Source organism: Quercus robur, chromosome 6, assembly GCF_932294415.1.
Source record: "Quercus robur chromosome 6, dhQueRobu3.1, whole genome shotgun sequence".
Classification (NCBI taxonomy): Eukaryota; Viridiplantae; Streptophyta; class Magnoliopsida; order Fagales; family Fagaceae; genus Quercus; species Quercus robur.
The window spans coordinates 16,214,130-16,237,500 of NC_065539.1; the positions used below are offsets into that span (position 1 = coordinate 16,214,130).

The window sequence follows — 23,371 nt, forward strand, 5'->3', positions numbered from 1 at the left end:
TATGCTAAATTATATTTACTCAAAAAAAAAAAATTGCTAAATTATAAGCCGCAATATTAGTACTTTTACATCTAAAATAAATAAATAAACAAACCCAAATTGGCCACGCAACTTCTGAACATTTACAAGTAGGCAATTCTTGAAGCGGGCATGTGTGTTTTTTTTTCCAAAAAAAAAAAATTGTATTTTTTAATAAAATTATTTATATTTTAAGATAGGTGGATAGTAGAGGGAGATAGAAGTTGGGTTCAAACCACAAATATAGAGTACTATTGATGCTCATTTTTTACAAAAGACCCGGTAGCAAAAGAAGCCCAACAATAAGGGAGATGAGAAAAAAAAGAGGCGCAAAAAGGTAAAAAAAATGAGGTAACAAGCCTAGTGGGCTGATGTGGTAGGATTAATAGCTAGCATGCCCATGAAAGTAACAAAAGGTAAAGATGAAGTAAGTGAGTCAATGAAGTCCAATGAATGAAATGGTAAGCCCATGGGAATAATGAGAGATAAATAAGAAGTAAACGGGAAACCTGAATAATAAAGTGGTAAACTTAGTTGGGCTGACATGGTAAGAATAAGGCCCAACAAGCCCATAAAAGTAATAATAGGTAAAAATGTAGAAAATGGACCGAGGAAGCCCAATGAATCTAGCAATAAACAATAAACTCATGGGAGTAAAAAGAGGTTAAAAAAAAAAAAGTAAATGGGTCGAGGAAGCCTAAAGGGGAATTGGTGGATCAATGGGCTGATACGGCAATAACACCAGCCAACAAGCCCACGGGGATTATGAGAAGTAAAGACAAGACAAGGTCGTGGCAAACACAATAAAGCAGTATGGCAAGATTAATGGCCAAAAGGCCCATGACCATGAAGAAGAGAGACAAGAACGGAGGCCCAATAGGCTATGGGGACAAAAGCCTTCGCCTGGACAATACCCAACCCAAGAAGGGATAAAAGGAAGAAGACATGAGACCAAAAGCCCACGTATCCTCCATGCCATAAAGAATAAACACAAACTAGTACACACAACAAAACCAAACAATGCAAGAGCAACAGAAATGGCATGAAGGTCAAAAAGAAACAAACACAGGCGGAGTGAAGCGTGCACAAAGGACCAAGGCACCACCTACTTGTACCCAGCCAATATATGGAAGGTGGGCCATGGGTCAAGGTATTCAGAGGGTGTGGTTTGGCGATGGAGAGAAATAAGGGGTCTAATCTGGGGTTCCTGCCCAATCTTCTTTAGGGGAATGTCCTGTTGGGATGGCATTTCACCCAAAAGATATAAGTGTGGGCTAGGACCATTTTATGCGTGTCATAGAGATAGGTGGTGAAGTAGCTTAATCCTTATCTATTGAAGTGGAACAAGAATAGAGGGAGGTGAGGAACAAGACAAGTAATTTTGTTTGGAAATGGAGAGTAGTGCAACCAACACTCTCTTGAAAGATGTAATGGCTAGACAGCTAGAAAAATAGTGGGCAATCTTGGAGAGATGCCCACAAGAAGCCAAAAACAATTGAGGGACAAAATGGGTAAATTTCATAATAGCAGACGGTATAAAAGGGGGTAACCATGAATAGTGAAGGGGGGAGGAAAGTAAGAGGTAGAAAGGAAGAGAGAAAAGAGAACATGGAGAGACAAACAAAAAAGATAGAAAGATTGAGTAAAAAGAAAACCGAAGAGAAAGTAAGGCAGTAAGAAAAGAGGCATGCATCAATAGACCACATTTTCTCTCCCTCTTGACAAATCCACTCTCTGAAGATTGTAAATCGAAGCTCAAATCACTTAGGCCCTTTCTCCAGAGCAAGTAACTTCTATGGCAAGAGCCTTTTGCTGAGGTTACCCACATTGGAGATTGGTTCCCTTCTTGGGTTCGCTTTTGCTGAAAAGCTAAGCCCATAGCCCAGCAAATGAGTTGTTTCGTTGGTTATGTTTATTGGATGATTTACCCACTGTTTGGCTAGAAATTACTAAGTTATTTACCTTTTTCTACTGTAGTGTTATTCCTACTTGTTGTATTATTCTGTTATAACTCTATTAATTTTCTTCACGGTGATAGATCTATTTAATACGTTTTATTATCATAGTTATCCTGCTGTAATATATTCCCGTTGTAACACTTGTAACAGTCACTCCTGTTGTGATCACACCTTACGTTCAGCCCATAGCACTCATGTCCGAACACATCTACGTTGGGTAAGCCTAACTTGTGCATAAGTTGGCCTTAAGCACAGTCCCAGCAAGGCCAGTCCTAACTCTCTTACCTCAAACTAACGGACTATAGCACAACAGAAGGGGTTGAGGCCCAATAGTACAAAAAGGCCCCCCACAAGTACTACAAAGGATTATATTATCTGACTATTGCTTTAATTGAACCCCAATTATCTACAATTTTTAACGATACAAAATTGGTGAATCTAATTTTTATAGCTTCAAAAATAAAAATTATTTTATCTAATAAATTCAAATAATATAATTTTAATTATTATTCAATTATTAATTATTAGCATATATTTATGAAAGACTAAAAATTTTAGTCTTAATATTTACTGTAAGGACTAAAATTAGACCCACAGGCCAATGAAAATGGATGATTGTCCAACAAGCCCAAAGCAATATATTTGTTAAAGAGTGGATTTTGCAGGTAAAAGACTCAATGAATCAAGTATGGGCTACAGTAGATTGGATTCGTGTCAGATAAATAAGAAAACACAATTTGAAAGGAATAATCACTCCTTGGTCAAGTCCGAGGATGAAGTGTTCTTATATTCACTCAAGTTTATCTAAGTACAAGGTGTTCTTATTTTGCTTCTCCTCATTCTCCGATTCCATGCCCGTTTTTTATGGGAGTCTTTCTCTTATATAATCCTTCCATCCTTCATCCCAACCTTCCACTTGTTGACCTTATAGACGATCTCTTCGATGTTTGTCTCATCCAAAACCTCCTGGAAGCTTTATGAGTAGCTGTAAACTGAGATGCCATTGTTCAAATGTCATTTCCACATAAATGTGGCCATTTGGTTAGGTGCAGAGCATTTAATGTGGTGGTAGTAGTCTTCTTCTCAGATATTTCTGCCTTTGTTGTTGGCTACCTTTCTTGAAGCTTTTTCTTAAAAGACTGATTACCTTTTGTACAACATTCCTGAGGTGGCTGGGTTCCAACCTTCCACAATACTTTCCTGAGAAAGCTCGGCTCCTCGGGACCTACCATCAATTCGTTATTATCTTTCCTTGTCCTCGGCTTATTGATCCCAAAACTTAATAGACCTTGATACCATCCTCAAGCTTCTATATGTCATCGGGCACAGCCCACGAACCAACTCACTTACTCGGCCTGCTTACCCTCACATTTACTATAAAATCAATATTTTTATTATTTTTAGCAAAAAAATAAAATAAAGTTTTTGTATTTTTATTATAATCTTTAACTTTTTTATCTATTAATATTTTTGTATATGTAATTTTAATAATTAGATCTTATTGTTATGTATAACCTATATGTATGTATACTAGATTTTAATATATATATATATATATATATTATTTTAAACTATAATAAAATGAGATAATAAATAATTTTTGTAAATATTTTGGGCTAAATAAGTAAATGAAATAATATATTAAATCTCATTTACTAACTTGTCATGTGTTTTTTTCTCAAAAAGTAAACTAAAAATTGAAAAAAAAAAAAAAAACTAAGTAGATTAAGTGCTTAATTGGTAGATTTTTTAATAACATCTTATAAACCTATATTAGATAATTTAAATATGCTGCTAAATTGGAATATGATAAAGGAAATAACTTAACTCATAGCCATTATTTAATCACAAATTTTTAATTTTAATTTGTAATATACTCATACGCATTTTTTTTTTCATTTTCATTTTTATAACATTTTTTTAACACTTTTTAAAGTTCTAAACTTAAATGAAATGCATACATATTACATACCGTAAATTTTTTTGTCCTGCGTATTACTTAATACTTACTATGCTCCCCAATATGCACGTCCCCCACTTGTGATATCTCATTTTAGTTTAAATTTGGCATCTCATATCATGTAATAAAAGGTTTAAAAGTTAAAACTATAATTTAATCAATTTAATATATTTTAAAGATTTATTTCTATTTTTATAAAGTCTTTTTAAGATTAGTTAATGACATGTGTGGGGGCCTGAAGACCTAGGAATGATATAATGAGTTGTAGTTATCACTATTGAGGCATCATGAGCTCGAAGAAGGGATCTACTCGAGGATAGGATGAGAAGAGACAAAAGAATTCTAGGAAGTTTGGATAAGGAAGATAAGGTGTAGAGAGAGAATCATGGAAAGTAGGGGAAGTCTCCAGTGAGAGTTATCCTATTGCCTCTGCATTAAATGACTGTCAACAACTTTATTAACTGCATTGATGAGGAAGTGACCTGAACAGTGGAATTCACAACTAAGCAACTCATTCTACCACCTTCAACAGAAGTTTAAGGGAAGTGTCATAGTGAGAGCCTGGGTAATGGAGATGGAAGGCCAAGATGTAAAGGGCTGAGAAGTATATAAGGAAAATGAACTTCCAGGTGAGGGGAGAGAGAAACAAGGGTAAGAGAGTGTTGGGGGTGAAAAATTTTTCATTTCGACAAATGAGATTTATGTTGAGTTATGGGCCTAAACCGAAACTCGACAATGGGCTCGATGCACGGCCTAAAAGCTATCGGTAAAGATCCAAAGAATTCACTGTATCTTATGCCTTGGGCCTAGATTGAGACTGACAAGAATGACCCATAAACAATTCCTACAACAGACATGTCAGCATGATTAAAAAACATATTGCAAGAAATAGCCTAGCAGTAAGATATTTTTGCAATAAACTAGCCCTGCGGTAAAATGTTTCTGTAATAAAATGGCCCAACGGTAAAATGTCTTGGCAGTAAAGTAAGACAAAACAGAATAAACCTCCAGCTGTTAACTATTTCACAAATTAAGGAAAGTATCCACATTTTCAAACTCATCATCCATTAGCTCTGGAAAACAGTCTTCTAACATAATAATATGAGGGAAAATTTCTATAATGACAGTTACATCATAACCTTCAATAGTAAATGAGTAAATGAATATTATGGGCTCCATTATGACAAATAATGAGAAAAACTTAGCTAGCACAACAAGATCATCATGATACCAGGGCATGCTTATGGATGTGACACATGTAATGAGTAGTGAGGGCCATTTGTGAGTAGTATGAGTGATGAGGGAGAGTGTCCAGTAAAACTGTTGGGGCTTTCTGCTGGGAGTAGATAAGTGTTTATGAGTAGAGGTATGAGGGGTGTTTATGAGCTAGGAGCTAGAGAACTTAGTTTCTAAGCTTGAAGCTAAGAACTCAATGACTCAGATCTTTGCTAGAGCTTGGAGAAAGCTAATTGAAGAGGTTAAGGAGGAACCTCTTTCTATTAGTGTGTCTCTTAGTGTATATCCCTCCCCTCCCCCCCCCCCCCCCCAAGTGTTAATGAAGAGTTTCCATTTATAGTTAAGTTTTAGGGGGTAATTAGCAAATAATCTCTGCTAAATTTTTCTCAATTTTCAGAAAAATATTTAGAGAATCGTTCCTAGGATTTTAGCTAAGAGTGGTAAGCTCAACTTTTAAAAGGTTCTTGCTGTTTTGGGTAATAAAAGCTGTGATTCTGACTTAGCATTGAATGCTGATTGGCCTTAACTGATGGGATTAAAGCATGCATTAGGCTAATGATCTTGGTTATGCTACTGCTAGAATTAGAGCTCCCCAGGGCAGATTGTATCACCCTAAGCCAGGTGTCAATCTTGGAGCCCTTGCTAGGAACTCTGTTGGGATTCCTTTGGTGCCATCCAAACCACATTTCCTTAAGTTTCCCCATTTGGGGTTCATATGCTTGGTTCATGAACCACAGAGTACACGTTTTTTGTATGAAAATGAACTGATTTCAAGTTGTTTCAGGAGCTTTCATGGCCTGGTCATGGCTGCTCTTGACCGAATAGGCTGGAGAAGAAAGAAGCTGCATGAAGCTTCCCAACTTTTTGTTATGTTACTTCAGTTTGATGTCACATGAGAAATGATGGAATTTCAGCTTGTGAAGGAAGGGTTTAACCCCTAATGGACACGTGTCCTCTTCTGATCTGATTTGATAAGTTGGAACTTGATGGCAATGGGCTATAACTGTTAAGTTATGCTGAAATCTGGCTGGTCAGCTCACGTGAGCTTCAGCTGCTGGGATTTGTGTATGAGCTGGGCTAGCTTAGCTAGGCTTTGTAGTTGAGCTTCTTTGGGCTTGGTCATCCCTACAAAAATTAATGGTTTTGCCATGGGTAATATACATGGGCTTTTGTAATTAGTTGATTATGGAAAAATAAGCATAGTTCTCATAAATTTTGTAAAATGAATATTTTTTAGAGATGGATAATTTATATTTCCCATGAGTTAGGGACTTTAGTATATATTTTTGCCAAGAAATATTTTTGGGCTTTTGAGCATAATGTAATTGTTTTTGCCAAAATAGTATTTTGGGCTTTTATAAATAGTTGCCAAAATAGATTTGGATTTTCTAAAATAAGTGTCAAATTAGTATTTGGGCTTTGTAAAACAAGTGCCAAATTAGTATTTGAGTTTTGTAAAATAGTGCCAAAATAATATTTGATTTTTGTAAAATAAGTGCCAAATTAGTATTTGAGTTTTGTAAAATATGTGCCAAATTAATATTGGATTTTGTAAAAATATTGCCGTGTAGCAACGGGCTTTAGGGTGCTATGTAACAATGGACTTTTGATAGGTGCCGTGTAGTAACGGGCTTTAGAGGTGTCATGTAGCAATGGGCTTTAGAGAGAGTTTTGTTGGGCTTTTTGGGTTTTGCCCACAAGTTAAATGATTTGGGGCTTTTTTTGTGGAGGAAGTATAATTTATGGGGCCCAATTTTGTTAGCAATGTGATGACTATTTTTGTGAAAATCCAAGTTGGGTAATGTGTAAGATATAATGGGTAATATTTGTGAGAGGGCCCAAGGTAATTTATAGGGCTTATATGGAGAATATTTGTAGGAGCCCAAGTTGGGCAATAATATGGAGAATATTTTGGGTAATTTGTGAGAAATATTTATGTGGGCTCAAAATAGTTTATGGGCTTGTGTGAGTATATTTTAGTGAGTGAGCTAATGAAATTAGAATCAAAAAATTTGTACCTCAACAGAGAGAAACTAGAACAGGAGTATTGAGAGAAGAAAGTGAACAGTGTATCATTCTGTATAAGAATTGCCTCATTGGGCAAGCTTGTGATAAGCCTTATATATACGTAAACTTTGATTTGTAGTTATGCTCTTCCTATTTTTGTCCTCGAGCTAAGCCCCCTCTTTTTTTGTTTAACCCACTCTCTTACAAATATCTATTGATTTAGGCTTAATTGAGCTGCACAATCCTCACTATTCTAAGTGGGCTTGGACTGTTTGATTTTTGTGTTCTTACAACATGAAATACTTAATAACAACTGTAATGATTTAATTAGTTTAGTTAGCATATGTAGGTAGCATTTGGATTCGGCTGAAAACTCACACGTCTGGCATTTCAGTTTTTTTTTTTTTTTTTTTTTTTTTTCACACATTTCAGCTTTAGGGAACAACTAGCATTGTTCACGTACTATTTACGCACTATTCACGAGATCCACAGCCACTTTATTAAAAAAAAAAAAAAAAATTCCACGACATTATTCACACATTTGAAAATTATTTTTGTTACAATGTTTTCAATTTTCAGCAAAATAAGTTATATCTAAACGGATCCATAGTAAGCTAATATAACACTTAATGGACACATCATCTAAAAAATTGACTAAGGGACTAACGGTTAAAACAGTATAAAACTTCAAGGCGTAAAATTTAAATTCTAAAACTTAAAACTTCAAACGTATGAAATCCAAATACTCCAAAATTTCAAAGACATACTTTGCACTTTAGCATTTTTTTTTTAATAATATTTTGCTGATTTGACAATGCCACTTAGCGGTGTGAACGACTTGTGCAAAATAGATGGCTTTTGAACATAATCTAAAACATTCTCAGCTAAAAAAACATAATCTAAACATATTTACAACATTTCACAACATGTAAGATGACAGATTATGATTAGTATAATATCACTTTTACATTAGATCACCATTGACATCATTTTTATTGTTCACTAATCATAATCCATCACCTCAACAGCTGGAAAATAAAAAAATTATGAAATTTGTTATGCATCTAAGACTTAGTGAAGCCCATGTAGGTGTTCCATGCCTCCTAGCCAAAAACATGAAAAATTGGCAATATATTAATCTTACAACTAAATGAACAAGTAAAATATAATTCAGCAGATTTTGTGCCGAAAAAAAAAAAATCCAGCTACAACAAAATGGTGATATGATGGAATGAGGAGGGACTTCATAAAGCAGAGAAATGTCCTAACAGATTAAATTCCCTATGGGTCACTACTAGCCCAGCTTACGCTTCTTTAACTTTCTCATCCGTGCCTGCTGCTCCCTTTCCTCTTCTTCCTCTATCAAGCGAAGTTGTTCTTCATCTTCCTTCCTTGCAATTTTTGCACTGTTGAGGAACACATTAAAAAATTAAAATGTAACCAAGGCGGAGGAGGAGGAGGAAAAGCTCAGATATAAAACAGAAAATAATTTATGAGGGAAAGGGATGGAAGGAATCACAGTGAATATGATTTAATTAAAATGGAGTAAAGATATAAACAAAGTAAAACATTGCAAACCTTCTTTTCTCCTCTTTCATGATATCCTCAAAGTTTGCTTCCATATCGCTATCATCACCTTCATCACGATACCTGCCGGGATTGTACCTGCAAAATACACAAGTTCTCAATTCAGACATAAGACACAGATTTTATGTATATATATACATTATAATATTAATTCAACATCCAAAAACACCAAACTAGTTGCTGCAATTGGCAGTTCTGATTAACCCTAGGACAAAGTCAAACCCTCGTCAATTGGCAGTTATGTTCAACTCTAGGTCAATGTCAAACCCAGGTTTACCCCAATGTCCCAGTCCCTTAACCAAACAACAATTCAAATCAATTTCCCCAAACTGTTGTACAACTCTGACAAGAGATTTAATCATTACCTTTAACCAAGTTTAAAAAGCAGTTTTAACTTTTAACCAAGTAATTTTCTTTTTCATATAAACAACAATACACACTCCAGAAGAACCAAAAAAAAAAAAAATATATATATATATATATATATAGCATAGAAATGAATTAACCATTGCAAATGAACTTTTGAAATAAATTTCAGACTTCTTCACACCATTATATTATACCCAGTAAAAGAGAGTATTGAATAAGTAGAAGGGGGAAGAAAACTCTACCCGAACATTTGTCTGATTAAACTAATAGCATTTTCATCCTCATCCCCATCATCAGGATACCGTTTCACAGGCTTTTTCTTTGGGCGATGCTCTTGTGAAGTAGGATGTGATGGAATTTTCTTTTGTGGCTTGTTCATCTGTAAAAAATTCATCAAAGGGAGCATACATTATGAATCTACAAATAATTGCAGCATAATTTCCTAAAAACACTGTCAAGGCAAGTTAGTGGTGTGCAAGTGTGCATGTGAAAAGGAATAGGCAAAAACCTGTGGTTTAGACGATGTCATTGGCTGTTTTGGCAACATTTTAGACCTATTAGGTTCTTGTAATCCCTTTCTCGGTTCCAAACGCTGCTTTGAAATAGATGGGTGCACTTTTGAAGGGAGTGGTTTCTGCACACCAGCCATGGAATGTCTTGCAACTGGTGCAGAGGCCTTCTTCTCCATGGTTGCAACAGGCTTCTTCAAAGGCAAGCCTTTTGGCGCCAAGGGCCGGCCAGGCCCATTCCCATTATTGCTACCAAGCTGTTTCTTAGAATCTACAGAGGCTGAATTAGGTTTACTAACAGAAGTTGACTTGTTGGGCCCCGCTTTAGGATACAAGTGGCCGTTCATAGAAACCATTTTCCTTTCTTCACGACTGCCATGAACATGTCTGCCACTATTACTCAAAGGTTGCTTACTCTTCAATGGCACTTGAGATGACGCCGCCTCTTCAACATCAGCAAAAAACCTGTATAAGTTTCCTCAATGAAAATAGTATGATTTAAGCACGATAGACCAAAGTGCTAGATAGATCTAGTAAACCAGTAACACACCAGAATGTGGAACGGAGACTTTTCTAGGAGGAGGTTCTTTAGTAGGAATTGGGAGCTCTGTGTCCTCGGATAATAGGAAGGAGTAATCTCTTGTATGCTTAAGTTTTTGGACTTTAGTATTTAGCTGCATATAAAAAAATTATTTCATTGGTGAAAACAGTTCAAAAGCAATTGTCAATGTTCAAGACCAACACAAAACAGATTGCTCTATAAATACCTCACTTCTGACTTTGGGTAGCTGGTCACGTGATCCAGGTTTTGACCCTGTAGCAGCTGAAGAATTCTTCTTGTCCTGCAAGGGCAGGTAAGATCATCAAGATAAAAATTACATCTAATATAAAGTTGAAAGCAAAAACAGAAAACTTCAAAGCATTTGCATTCTGCAAATATTCCCAATGTCACAATCCATAACTCGTGGCAAAGGAATCGGAAAAGTGTCAAGGAGCAAGAAAGCCACCAAAAAACATCTAGGTAACATCTTGACCATGCAAGTCAACCTCTAGAATATGAGAGTATACAGAATCATTAAATCCCTGATCATTATTGATTTTAGTATAACAATCATTTTGAAAAACAAGATAAAAGTCAAAAATGTTCTTGTCCTTACAAGCTGAGTTGAGAGCACTATGAAGTAATTGCATAAAAAAGACTATTTGCTAATGCAAGTTATAAATAAACTGTTAGAAGAAAGGCATATTATGCAGCCAAGTAGGATACAAATTACTAGAAAGATAAAAATGGACATACAATTACACTTTGGATATTTCAGTTTATAATAGGTATAAATTATGTAAAAGCATGTTCATTCATGCTCTTGAAGAAACCAAATATTTTATTAATTATCCCAAATAAGTCAATATAACATAACTAGTTAAATGAACGCAGCAAATCACTTGGATGAGTGCCCCAGAGGTGGTCCCATCAAATGTGAGACAAACCCCTAAGTAAACATGCATAACAAAGATCAGATTTGAAGCATACAGGCTATAAAATATCAGAAAAGAGAGGCTTACAGTAGATACACCATGGTGGGATTTTGAAAATCTGGATGCCAAATGTGGGTTTTCTAACAACGACTTGCTTTCTTGTATTACTCTTTGAGCAATAACCGGTTGAGATGGGCCAAAGAAGGATCCATAACTGCAGAAACAAGCAAAAACACAAAAATAAAAACAAAAAAATTAGGAATCTATTTCACTTGTAAAATTCATTTTTTGATATCCAAAAGAAACATAAAAAAATTATTATTGTCATTATAAAAAATAAAATTAAAATTAAACCTAAACATCAAATAACATAAAACATGATAACCATATTATTTGAATGCAAACTCATACTATTGCCATACCAAATATTATCCTAATCAGTGGGACAGGGCAGACGTGAGGACATATCTCTCTTCAATTTTGCCCAATAGTGAAAATATAAATTTACCATCGTAATGTTACCAAACACAGCATTGTGTTAACAAACAAACATGTATGTCAACGAATGATGGATTATGGCCAAGGAAGAGGAGTGAAAGAGTTCCAACATACTCAACCATTATCCTGTCCACTGGCCACCAGTCTTGGTCCTAATTTCCAGAAAATTTCCAACTCAACAGTGGCTTGTCCAATCTAAACAGTCTTGTACTACACTCTCATCATGTGCATTACACATTGAAATAGTTGAACACATTTCACTCTGAAAATCACAGAATTTTGATCAAAATTCGCCGATTTTCGGTGTATTTTCATGTAGTTTCTGCTTTTTTCATTAAAAGGACGAATGAACTAAAAGAGTCCAATTTCAATAATTGCTGATCTCCTAATTAATACTGCAACCAAAATGTAGCCAAACTACGGGGGAAAACTTTCTGCCAGGAATGAAATCCATCGTTGTGATCAAATTAGATTGTGACAAATTGAGTTAGCAGGCCGTTTCCATTGAAGAGTCTAAAGTTGATCACATAAAAATAAAAAAAAATAAAAAAAAAAGGCAAAAAAACCAAAGAAAAAGAAGAAGAAGAGGGCTGTGACAAGCTAAAATAATTAAAAATGATTAGTTGTGTAATGTTAGAAGAAATAGGCACATCACTCACTTATCATATGGAAGTTTCTTCTTTTTGTCATTGGAACTGTTGTGAGAAGAACTCGTATCTTTCTTCATTTGCTTTCTGATTTGTTCTTTCAATCGTTGCCTCAATTCAAGGTATTCTATCTCCTCCTTAGTAGGCTTAGGATCTTCCTCTTCTTCTCCTTCATATTCTTCCTCCTCTCCTGCCTCTCCAACATCTTCCTCTAGCTCTTCACCTTCCTCCTCATACTCATCATAATCTTCCAGACCTCCATGTAATTCCTACATCAACCAAAACAGATATCAAATGCCTCTCACAAAAAAGTAAGAAAAAAATAATAATAATTCAACAAAGACCCAAGTCTGCTTACTTCTCTATCATATCCCCGCATCTCGATTTTGAATCGCCAATTAAATTGTTTAGACAATAAGCCAATCAACACTTAAATGTATTGAGCACCTGAAACCCCAGGAAAAAAAATAAAAAAATCAGGGAAACTTCTGAAAATTCAACGAGGACTAAAGTCAATTCAAGTTCTTTGGTTATAAAAAAAAAAAAAAAAAAAAAAGTTAATTCGAATTTTTAAAAATTATTATTTCATAAACGGAATGCAAAGAAGAAAGCTGAATCAGATTGCTTCCGTTTCGAAGAGAAAATCAAATTCATCAATCAGAGGACTAATATCCACAAACAAACATCTAATAAAGTTCAACAATTTATCAAATCCCAGATGGTCAGTTTAACAAAAAAAAAAAAAATCAGGTCACAGAGATTTACAAACGATGCGAACTTTACGATAAAATCTCTGTTTTTCCCAAAAGAAAAAAATCTTTTTATTCGAGAAGTAAATATTTTAATCGATTGCTAATTAATCGAATCGAGCCTTAGGTTTGATAATGAAAAAAAAAAAATCAACTTTATGCAATTTTGATCGAAAATCTCAAAAAATAAGAAATAGAAGAAGAAGAAGAAGAAAAAGAACCCTAATTTTCTGAAACGAAGTTCTAATTCAACCATCTGATGCAATCTGTATATTTTTTAATGAAAAAAAAGCAGAAATCGAATTCAAATCAATCGAAAATTTCAGATCCGATGCGGAATACTATAAATTACCTGAAATTAGGCCGAAAATCGGTGGATTTGGATCGAAATTTCGCGATTTTCACAGTGAAAAAACGCTAATCCGATGAAGGACGATTGGGGCACGCGAAGAGAGAGAACAAAGCGCGCTGAGATAAAGCAAAACTGAGCGAATGAGCGAATGGGGATGGCTTGTAAGGGTGAGGTTTGAGGAATAAAGAGAGAGAGTGGAAACGGAAGGACCCAGAGACAAAGCGGCGAGTTGCTAACGTGCACTGAGGAGCGTAGTACGCACACCCTGAGTCCCACTCCGAGTTTGAGTTGGAGTACCGAGTTTGTGTAGGACACATTTCTATTAATTTTTAATTTTTATTATTATTAAGGTTCAGCTTCGTTGGCAATTGGCTTGGCATAGGTGGAACCGTGGAAGAAAGAAAGGCAAGCATATCAGCCATTTTTAAAAACCCAATCATGTAATTATCATCTAACAAATGGTCCTCTTATGGAATAGATTGTTTTTTTTTTTTTTTTTAAGGAAATTACGGAATAGATTTTATTGCTTAATTAAGGTATGGCTCTATGTTCCTAATTTGATTTTCTTTATTTATTTTCTGAATGGATTAAATTATATTTATGCTAAATGTTTTTTTTTTTTTTGATATTATAGTTTCAGCCTATGGCGTTCACTTATGATGATTGTGCTATTATCATCGAACTAAGATATTAATCAGTTTTTTATGTAAACGAGAATTAAATTCTAGATCTCTTATTTAGCCATTAAAGAATTTACCAATTTAGTTTTCAATTAAATTATATTTATTTCACTTTTTATATTATACTTTTTTAAAAAATCTATTATTCTTTCCTTTTTAAGACACAGAATTGCTAGTTACAATTTTGCATTTAGCTTTTGCTAACATTTTGATGATATGACTAATGAATAATATGACTAATGAAAAAATATAGCATTTCAATAAAATTTCATTTCTATTGGTTCACAATTTGGGCAACCTTTTCAGGATGGGGAAGAGAGTGTACTACCTAAGTGTGGGTTATTATTATTATTATTATTATCATCATTATTATGTTGAAACCAATTACTTATCAACATTTTAGGGATTTTTTTGTCTGAAATAGAGAACTTTAGGCAATGACCTAAACCTAAAGTCGGCTTTGTATTATAACTTTTACCTTGTTGGATAATTTGCATAAACAATACATGCTCCAAAATGCATCCTAATTTTTAATTTTTTTTTTTAATTCAATAGTTGGAAGATTGGGGGATTTGAATAATAGATATCTCTATTATAAACACCAAGAAGTGCCAACCAATTGAGTTACAAGATTATTAGCTAAATTTGATTTATGTTTACAAATCTCATTAGATACTCGTTTCACTCATAATATGATATACAAAAATTTCAAATTGTATTAAGAACTAAAACCATTGGAATTGAATTAAATATGATGAAAGAGAAGTAAAATAAAAAAGGCAAAGATGCAAAATTCACCCTCTAAGTTTCATCACTTTTCATTTTAGTCCTCTAAGTTTGAGTTTTGTCATTTCGGTCCTTTAAGTTTCATTTATTCTCAATCAAGTCCTTCCTTAACAATCTGTTAAATGTTGTCGTTATCTACATTAAAAATGCCTTTTTGTCATGTTTAAAAAATTTTAATTTTAATTTATTATTTTAAGAAAAAGTTAATTTCAAAAAAAAAAAAAAAAAAAAACCTAGAAATTATACTAAGAAACAACAAACATCATTGAAGAACAAAATTGAATCCCTACCCCATACCCCAGCCCAATACCGAGAGATTGAGAAAGAGAACGGGAGATACCACAAAATCTCACCGGAATTGAAAATCATGAAACCCATTTTGTTGCTTTCAGAGAGATGAACTTAACACCCAAAATTGAAAATCATGAAACCCATTTTCCAAAATGCAAATTAGTTGCTTTTAAAGAGCTGAACTAAACATCCCAAAATTGAGTTTTGAAAACAAAAGGCAAAGTAGTTCCAAATAACAAAGTGGGGAAAGAAAGAATAGTAAACCGTTATTGGATCTCTTGGTCCTCACGCTCCTACTTCTTGCCGCCGATGAGTCGATTTCCAAGGCCCAGGTCGGCGTCGTGGGCACAGAGTTGTGGTGCGTGGCGAAGAACAACGCAGAGGACACAGCATTGCAGATGGCGCTGGATTGGGCCTGCGGGCCCTGCACAGCTGACTACAACCCAATACAGCAAGGCGAGCCCTGCTACAACGCGAGCGACATAGTGGTCACAGCGTCGTATGTGTTCAACGACTATTCTTTGAACCGCATTCAGTCCCAAAAACTCTCCTTTTTATTTTCTTTTATTTTTTTCTAATTGGGAATTTGAATGTTTGGAAGGTTATTAGATCTGATTTTTGTAAAACCTTTGTCTTTTTTTTCTTTTTCTTTGTCCTGTTAACACCCAAAGATCCGGCAGCCTAGAACTCCGTCGATGAATTCCAAGGAATCGGTGTCGATCTTCAAGAGTGGTTTTGCATTTCGAGTAGAGTACAGTGTAATATCTCTGTTTTTTAAGGGAGGGAGTTTATGATATCCAGAATTGAATTACGATGAGATTTTGTGGTATCTCCCGTTCTCTTTCTCAATCTCTCGTTATTGGGCTGGGGTATGGGGTAGGGATTCAATTTTGTTCTTCAATGATGTTCGTCGTTTCTCAGTATAATTTATGGGTTTTTTTTTTTTTTTTGATTGAAATTAACGTTTTCTTAAATTAATAAATTAAAATTAAAATTTTTAAAAATGACAACATTGCGTTTTTAATGTAGATAACGGCAACATTTAACAGATTGTTAAGGGAGGACTTGATTGAAAATAAATGAAACTTAAAGAACTAAAATGACAAAATTCAAACTTAGAGGACTTAAATGAAAAGTGATGAAACTTAGAGGGTGAGATTTGCATTTTTGCCAATAAAAAATTAACATAAGCAAAAATTAAATTTATAAATTGACTATAAAAATACCTCAATAGTTGTATAAATATTGATATTGTAGTCATTTACAACTAAAACCATCTTAAACAAATTTCACAGTCTTTTGTGACAAGCTCAATTCATGTTTCTTCTTTATCTTTCTTTCTTCTTTTTTAAATACAATAATTTGCAAATCAACTTGTACATATAATGCATGTCAAAAGCCAAATTATTTGCATGACAAGTTAAAAGGCAACTACCACGATTAAATAATGAGCTCAATTAACCATAACAATCATCTTTAAGCCAATAATTTTATATATCATATTTTTTTCTACTATCCATCATGTAACTCATGTCCTAATATCAGGGACAATCTGAGCAGCAATAGGTCCTTGATGAGTGACAGACTTGGTAGCCATCTCCTGAGTTAATGTGTCATTTTGGAATACACGAATCAAAAGGTTGACTCAAGGATGTCGCATACACGTTCTTTCCCTTTTATTTCCTCTCAGTTTTTCCATTAATATAAATTGTTATCCAATATATTAATTACAGCCAACTACTATTAATTTGATTTACTAATAAAACATCTCTCCCTTTTGTAGCTAAAACCATTTGATACTTTCACCTTAATAATTTCTCAACTGATTAACAAAGCCAAGTCTACTGCAATCCTCTACCCAACGTAAAAAGCATCCTAAACCGATTAAGAATTTATGATATAAAATACATTTTTTTTACAACATACCAAGGGCATCTCTATTTTACAAAGACCAGACCATACCCATTATATAGGTGGACCAAAAGCAATTGCATAATAGGGGGGACAATCAAAGAACATCAATTTATTCTGCCTCATTCTCATTTTTCCATTCTCAATCTCATACACTGAGCCTCTAAAAAAAACATAAAATATACATCCATCAATCCTCACTCTCTCCCTTCAAAACACATTCTTCTCATATTATTTTGTATAATATTTTAAATTTTTGGAGTTTTATCAAAAGCCCTCGTTGACAAAGATTATGACTCCACTTACTTGAATGTTTTTGTTTTTTCAAAGAGTTTCAACTTATGGTGTACTTATGAAGGACTTTAACGACGTAAGCACTAATATTCTCAATAAGTGCTCAATAGCATGTACACAGCAAAATATCCCACAGAACGCTGTTAAACAACTCATACAATGTCGCTGACATCTTCATTATGTCTACCACTAATTATATCCCGCAAAACTTCGTTAATTTTGTATTGTGAAAGCAACTCCCAACAAACTACTGTATAAGTTGTAAGCATTCTCTTATAAAAAAAAAGTTGTAAGCATCCAATTCACTATGTAGCATGCCAAATGAATATCAACATGCATTTTTATCATATGATCGATTTAATAGACATTTGGCTTTTTAGATTATTTTAATGAATCATATGATATAATACACGTGTGATTTTATGAACCACCATGTATTGGGTTGAAGATTCCTCCAACCTGGTTTGGCTCAAAGTTATGTCCTAAATCATAATTGTGGGGGATTGGTCCATACCCAAGGGCCACAATACTCATGACTTTAGGGTAATGAAGATAAATGGTTAAGCCCGGGCCAAGGAACTATGTTGCAGGCTAGATAAGCTTTTAATAAAAGGGAAAGCCCAAAAACTTAGCCAGTGGCTCCAAACTTCATTACAATTATTATCGAGTCATAGAAGTCAACCCACATTAGATCACTGCCATACAACGCCTCCCCCCGCCGAGAAATCCCAAGGAAGTACAATGACTCATTGGCATGATCGCTACCCTCAACTAATTCATCTCTAAATCGGTGGATAAGTGCAGATCTTTCTTTCAATTATTGAAAAAATTGAAGGATTTCTAGTGGACCGACGAATGTGGCCAGGCATTCTCAAAGTTGAAAGCTTACATGGCCAATGCTTATGTCCTATCATCGACCAGAGGAAGGTGAGACTATGTACATGTACTTAGTTGTGACCAAGAATGTTGTTAGCGCAGTCCTCATCAGGGTAAAATGTGTAAAACTTGTCACTTTTTTCTATTTTGCAATGACTAGTGTGAGTGCTATTACACGAGTTAAAATAAATTTTGGTTTTTTCTTTTTTGGTCAATGTGAAATGGTAGAAAAATGCTAAAGAGGCTGAAATTGATATGAGAAATTCTACGAACATTGAGATATTAGAAATTTACCTATTGTTTTATCTGTATATGATAGAAATTGAGATATTAGTAATTTACAATATAGAAAAAAGGTAGCATTACTGTGCATCAACGATTTCAAAACTTCAAAGAAACTTCAAAGAATAAATGTTGTTCTTCCAAATGCAAAGATATGCAAAGCCCATAAATTGTTTATATCAACTTACTTTTGAAAATAAACGCATGAACTAATCTAATACACAATAGTTTATAAAATTCATGAAATAATCTAATTCATGTGTCATTTTTTTTTTTTTTTGTGGAGAATACTAAGTATTTTAATACACATACATGGAAAGAGGAGAGAAGATCTTAATTCATGTGTCCTTTTGTATTTACACTTCAAGTGTGATAGTTACTTATCTTAAAAAGAAAAGAAAAGAAGAATTCCTCACAACTATAGTTATTACGGGGGTGTTTGGTAGGGCTGTCCATCCAATCCGAAGACCCGATCCACCCGAAGATTCCGACCGTATCCAACCCGAAAACCGGCCGACCCGATCAAGTCACCGGTCGGCGGCGGGTCATTTGTTCCAAAAACCGACTCCGGCGGGTCGGTCTCAGTTTTCCTCCCCAAAACCTGAAAAAACCCGATCCGACCGATATACTAAGATTTCCATCAAAAAATTTCCAGAATCCGACGAAAGTTTCCAGATTCCGGCGATATTTTCCAGATTCCGACACAAATTTCCAGATTCCGGCGTTAAATTTCCAGATTCCGACGTCAAATTTCTAGATTCCGGCAACAAACTTTCATATTTCGGCGACTTATCAAGTAGATCTAGTGATATTTCGTCCAAATCTAGTGAAATCTCACCGGATCTAGCGAGATCTTACCAGATCCGGTTAGATCTCTGCCGATTTGGCGTTTTTCTCCTGAAATCAACTATTTTGGCTGGTTTTTTCACAGTGGACGATTCCGACCGAACCGACCGTGTTTCCGGCGCAAAACCGACCGCACCGATCCGACTCCCTCGCTGGTCGACGGCGGGTAAGGATTTTCTCAACCCGATTCTATCGGGTTAGTCTCGGGTTGGGCACAAACCTAACCCGAACCGACCCGTGGACACCCCTAGTGTTTGGTATTGTATTTTGAACAACAGTTTTCAATATTTAAATAATATTACATGTATTTTCACACATTTTTTTTTCACTCACATGTATTTCCAAAAAATACAAACAACTTTACTAGGGCAAAGTTGGCTTTTTTTAAGAGTTCATAAGAGAATATAATGGAATGATAAAAAAGAAATGGAAGGCTAACTCATATCACTTCTTTCACTTTTTTTTTCCCTTTCTCCTTTTGCGTGTGTTAAATAACAAATCTTATATGACTACTGTTGGAGTATTAACTTAGGATGTGTATATTTTTTTCCCAATGGTTAGCTTGATTGGGTGATCTATTTTATTTTATTTATCTATTTATCTTATGAATTCTGAGGAGGTCAATCAACATATTCGGAACAAATTATTGAGCGACGATCAAATATACAAGTGTATATATACATATATAAAAACTTATAATCAGATTCATCAACCACAAATTAAAAGTGGCTGAATTTTAAAATAATAAAAGAATAACATAAAAACTTCATTATATAATAATAAATAATACTTCCTCTTTTAGATAACAAACACTATTTTGAAACATGTTTGCTATATATATATATATATATATTGAGAATGTGTTTGCTTATAATATTTATAAATAAAAAATAAAAACCATGCAAGGGGTCAACAATTAGTCTAGATACTGACTCCATTTGAGAACAACTTATTTAACTGAAACTGAAATTTTGTTACTTAAAATACTGTAAATAAAGCTAAAAGGTAACTGAAATAGTACCGTGTGACTCATGAATAGTATCAAAAAATGCAATAAAACCTATAAATAATAGGAAAAATGATCTAAATAGTAAAAAAAAAAAGGCTTTTTAAGCTAATGCCAAACACAACCTATATATATATATATATATATATTTTTTAAGTGTGTATATGTATATATATTTGTGGGGTCATGGGCCCAGATCATACAATTGGGTTTTGGGCTTAAGGCCCAAGTCGAGGATAAGGGGCCGTCTGAGGATGGATAAGTATAGCCAAGAAAACCCATGCTAGTGGATAAGGAAGACAATATTGAACATAATGACCTAGGAGTTTGTGCCGAAGATGAATTTGTCCTCGGCTAGCCAAGGCCAAGGTCCATAAAGGATGCCTGCTATCTAGAGGTGCGATCCATGAAATTCTGGAAATATGGATAAGTATTGCAGGAACAAAAGACAAAGAAAAATCCCAAAATATCTTGGGAAAAGTTACTATCACCGCATTGAATTCACCCCAGCTAACTTCCTGGCCGCATTAATGAGAAAGTGACTTCTGCACAGTATTATTGCAGCCTTACAACCACCCCAGAAGATTTCTAGAGGGGGATGATGGGACAAGTATCAGCATAAACCATCAACTATCCACGTGTAGGGTGGAGATGAAGGAAGATACGTGGTATAAATAAGGGTAGAGACCCCAGGGATCAGGGGGAGAAAAAGGAGAAGAGAAAGCACTGTAGCAATCTTAACAACTCCTGTAACCATTATCATCCAATATATACTAGAACAGAGCTCCTTAGATTGTACCGAGGACAAACTTTCTTGTACAAACTTGGTTCGTTTCTGTTTGATTGTCTTGAAAACTCATTATAACTGTTATCTCATTCACTAAAGCCTAGTTCTTCTACCCACTCTCTACAAATTTATTGTACTGGGTTCACTAGGTCAATATCCCATACATTTTGGACCTGAGCTGAAAATCGTGTCCCTACAATATTATATTATTTATTTTAAGAAACAAACACACACAAAGAAGAGGGAAATAGATTCTAACACAAAAACACATCACAACTTTACTCAAAAGTCATGTTAGCTTTTAGGACAAGACTTAGGTACAGTACTTAGATGTTGTTCCTTAGGTTCCTCTTTTAAGATTTTGCCATATGGATTTTTGTTCATGGGATGAAAGTATATTTTTTAATTAAGTACCTACATGGCTGAATCTTAAGAGAGGAACCTAAGAAATAGCACTTAAAGTACTGTACCTAAATTTTGTCTTAACTTTTAAGGGAGGGTAGGACCAGGGCCGGCCCAAGATTGTTTAAGGCCTAAGGTGAGAATTTTATAGGAGCCCATTTACATCTAAATATCACTTAAATAATATTTATTTAATTTTATTTAATTTCAAATCCATTATTAATTTTTACTAATTAATATGACTAATTCACTCAAAGTGAGCTAATGATAATTACTATATAGATTTTACAAATTGGCATATCACCAATAAAAGAAAAGTTATTCAAACATTTATTTTATTATATTATTTAAGTAACACCGATCATATTCCTGACACATCAATTTGTAAATTTTTTTCCTAAAATTTGTATTAACTTTAGCATTTTTCATACATTTAATGGTGAATGTGTTGTATTTTTATTATTTTTTTTTTCTTGTGGAGAAAATGCTAAACTTATTACAAATTTTACTACAAAAAGCTTACAAATTGATGTGTCAATGAGATAGCACTTCAACAAAAGAATAAATGAGTATTGAATTACTTCATTTGTGACACATAAAACTTGTAATATATTAGCATAACTCTAATATTTTAGGCGTTCTTAAGATTGAGATAAAATATACACTTAATTCACACTTTTTATTTTATTAAAAAAAAAAAGACAAAAATGTAAAACTAATCCTTTAACTCTCACCGTTTTTCATTTCAATCCTTTTTAACTTTCAGTTTTGTTATGTAAATCCTCTAACTTTCAATTTTTGTCAATGCAAGACTCCATTACAACTCAGTTAGTAGCTGCAGTTGGAACTCCTGAAGTTGGAACTCCCGACACGGTTTTACCTTCTTTTTTTCTTTTTAAATTCGGAATTAAAATAAAATAAGAAAAATCTGGAAAAAAAAAAAAAAAAAAAAGAAGAAGAAGAAGAAGAAGAAAAAAACATTAAGGGGAACGAACAAATACCAGCAGAGTCACCGCTTTTCCCAATCAACCAACCACATCAGCAGACCCCACCCTCCAAATCGGTCTCAATCTCAATATCTCAACAAATCGGTCTCAATTCTCTCAGCCCGACTTAGGGGCTGTTTGGCTTCACTTTTTTGATCACTCAATTTCCATCATTCATCACTCAATTTTTCACATTCGTTTGGCATCATCACCCAATTTTCATCACTCAATATTTTTCACTCTGTCAGCCGGTGCAACTTTTTCTCTCTCTTTTTTTTTTTTTTTGTTTTGTTTTGTTTTGTTTTGTTTTCAGTACCTAAACTCATCGAAGCTAAAAAAAAAAAAAAAAACCGAACTGAAGACCGAACCAGTGAAAAAAAAAAAAAAAAAAAAAACCCAAAACTGAAGACCGAACAAGTGAAAAAAAGAAAAAAAAAAGTCAAAAGGTGGTCAAAAGTTTCGGCTGTGGGTCCCTCCATGTGTGTTTATTTACGAAAATACCATTGAGTTATGAGTTATGGAAATTGAAAACAGCCAAAATGTGTTTTCAGTTTCCATAACTTATAACTCAAAAATCAGAGAATTGAGTAATGGAAACAGAGTTATCATTTGCCAAACAACCTTTTTGTTTTGGGTCCCACCATTTTTGAGTTATGATTTATAAAAACTGAGAATTGAGTTATAAAAATTTGCATTCCAAACAGTCTCAGAGTCTCTCTCTCCATTCATTTTGCATTTTTGTCAAAAAAAAAAAAAAAAAAAAAAGTTACCCACCATATTTTGGGGCCTTCTTATGTCAGGCGGCCTTAGGCCATGGCCTAGGCTTAGGTAGGACAAGTTACATGACTTGCTGCAATT

At 34.2% G+C, this 23,371-nt stretch overlaps 1 protein-coding gene across 1 annotated transcript; it reads right to left on the reverse strand.

Annotated features, from left to right (window-relative positions):
- Positions 1-8,295: 8,295 nt before the first annotated feature.
- On the reverse strand, positions 8,296-13,675 carry LOC126732991 (uncharacterized). The gene is made up of 10 exons (XM_050436097.1): positions 13,367-13,675; positions 12,624-12,712; positions 12,278-12,534; positions 11,208-11,334; positions 10,412-10,486; positions 10,195-10,318; positions 9,644-10,089; positions 9,378-9,514; positions 8,758-8,844; positions 8,296-8,585 (listed from the first exon to the last, which is right to left on the reverse strand). Exons 2-10 carry the CDS (start codon positions 12,642-12,644, stop codon positions 8,474-8,476), a joined length of 1,386 nt encoding a protein of 461 aa, XP_050292054.1. The 5' UTR covers positions 12,645-12,712; positions 13,367-13,675; the 3' UTR covers positions 8,296-8,473.
- Positions 13,676-23,371: the final 9,696 nt, after the last annotated feature.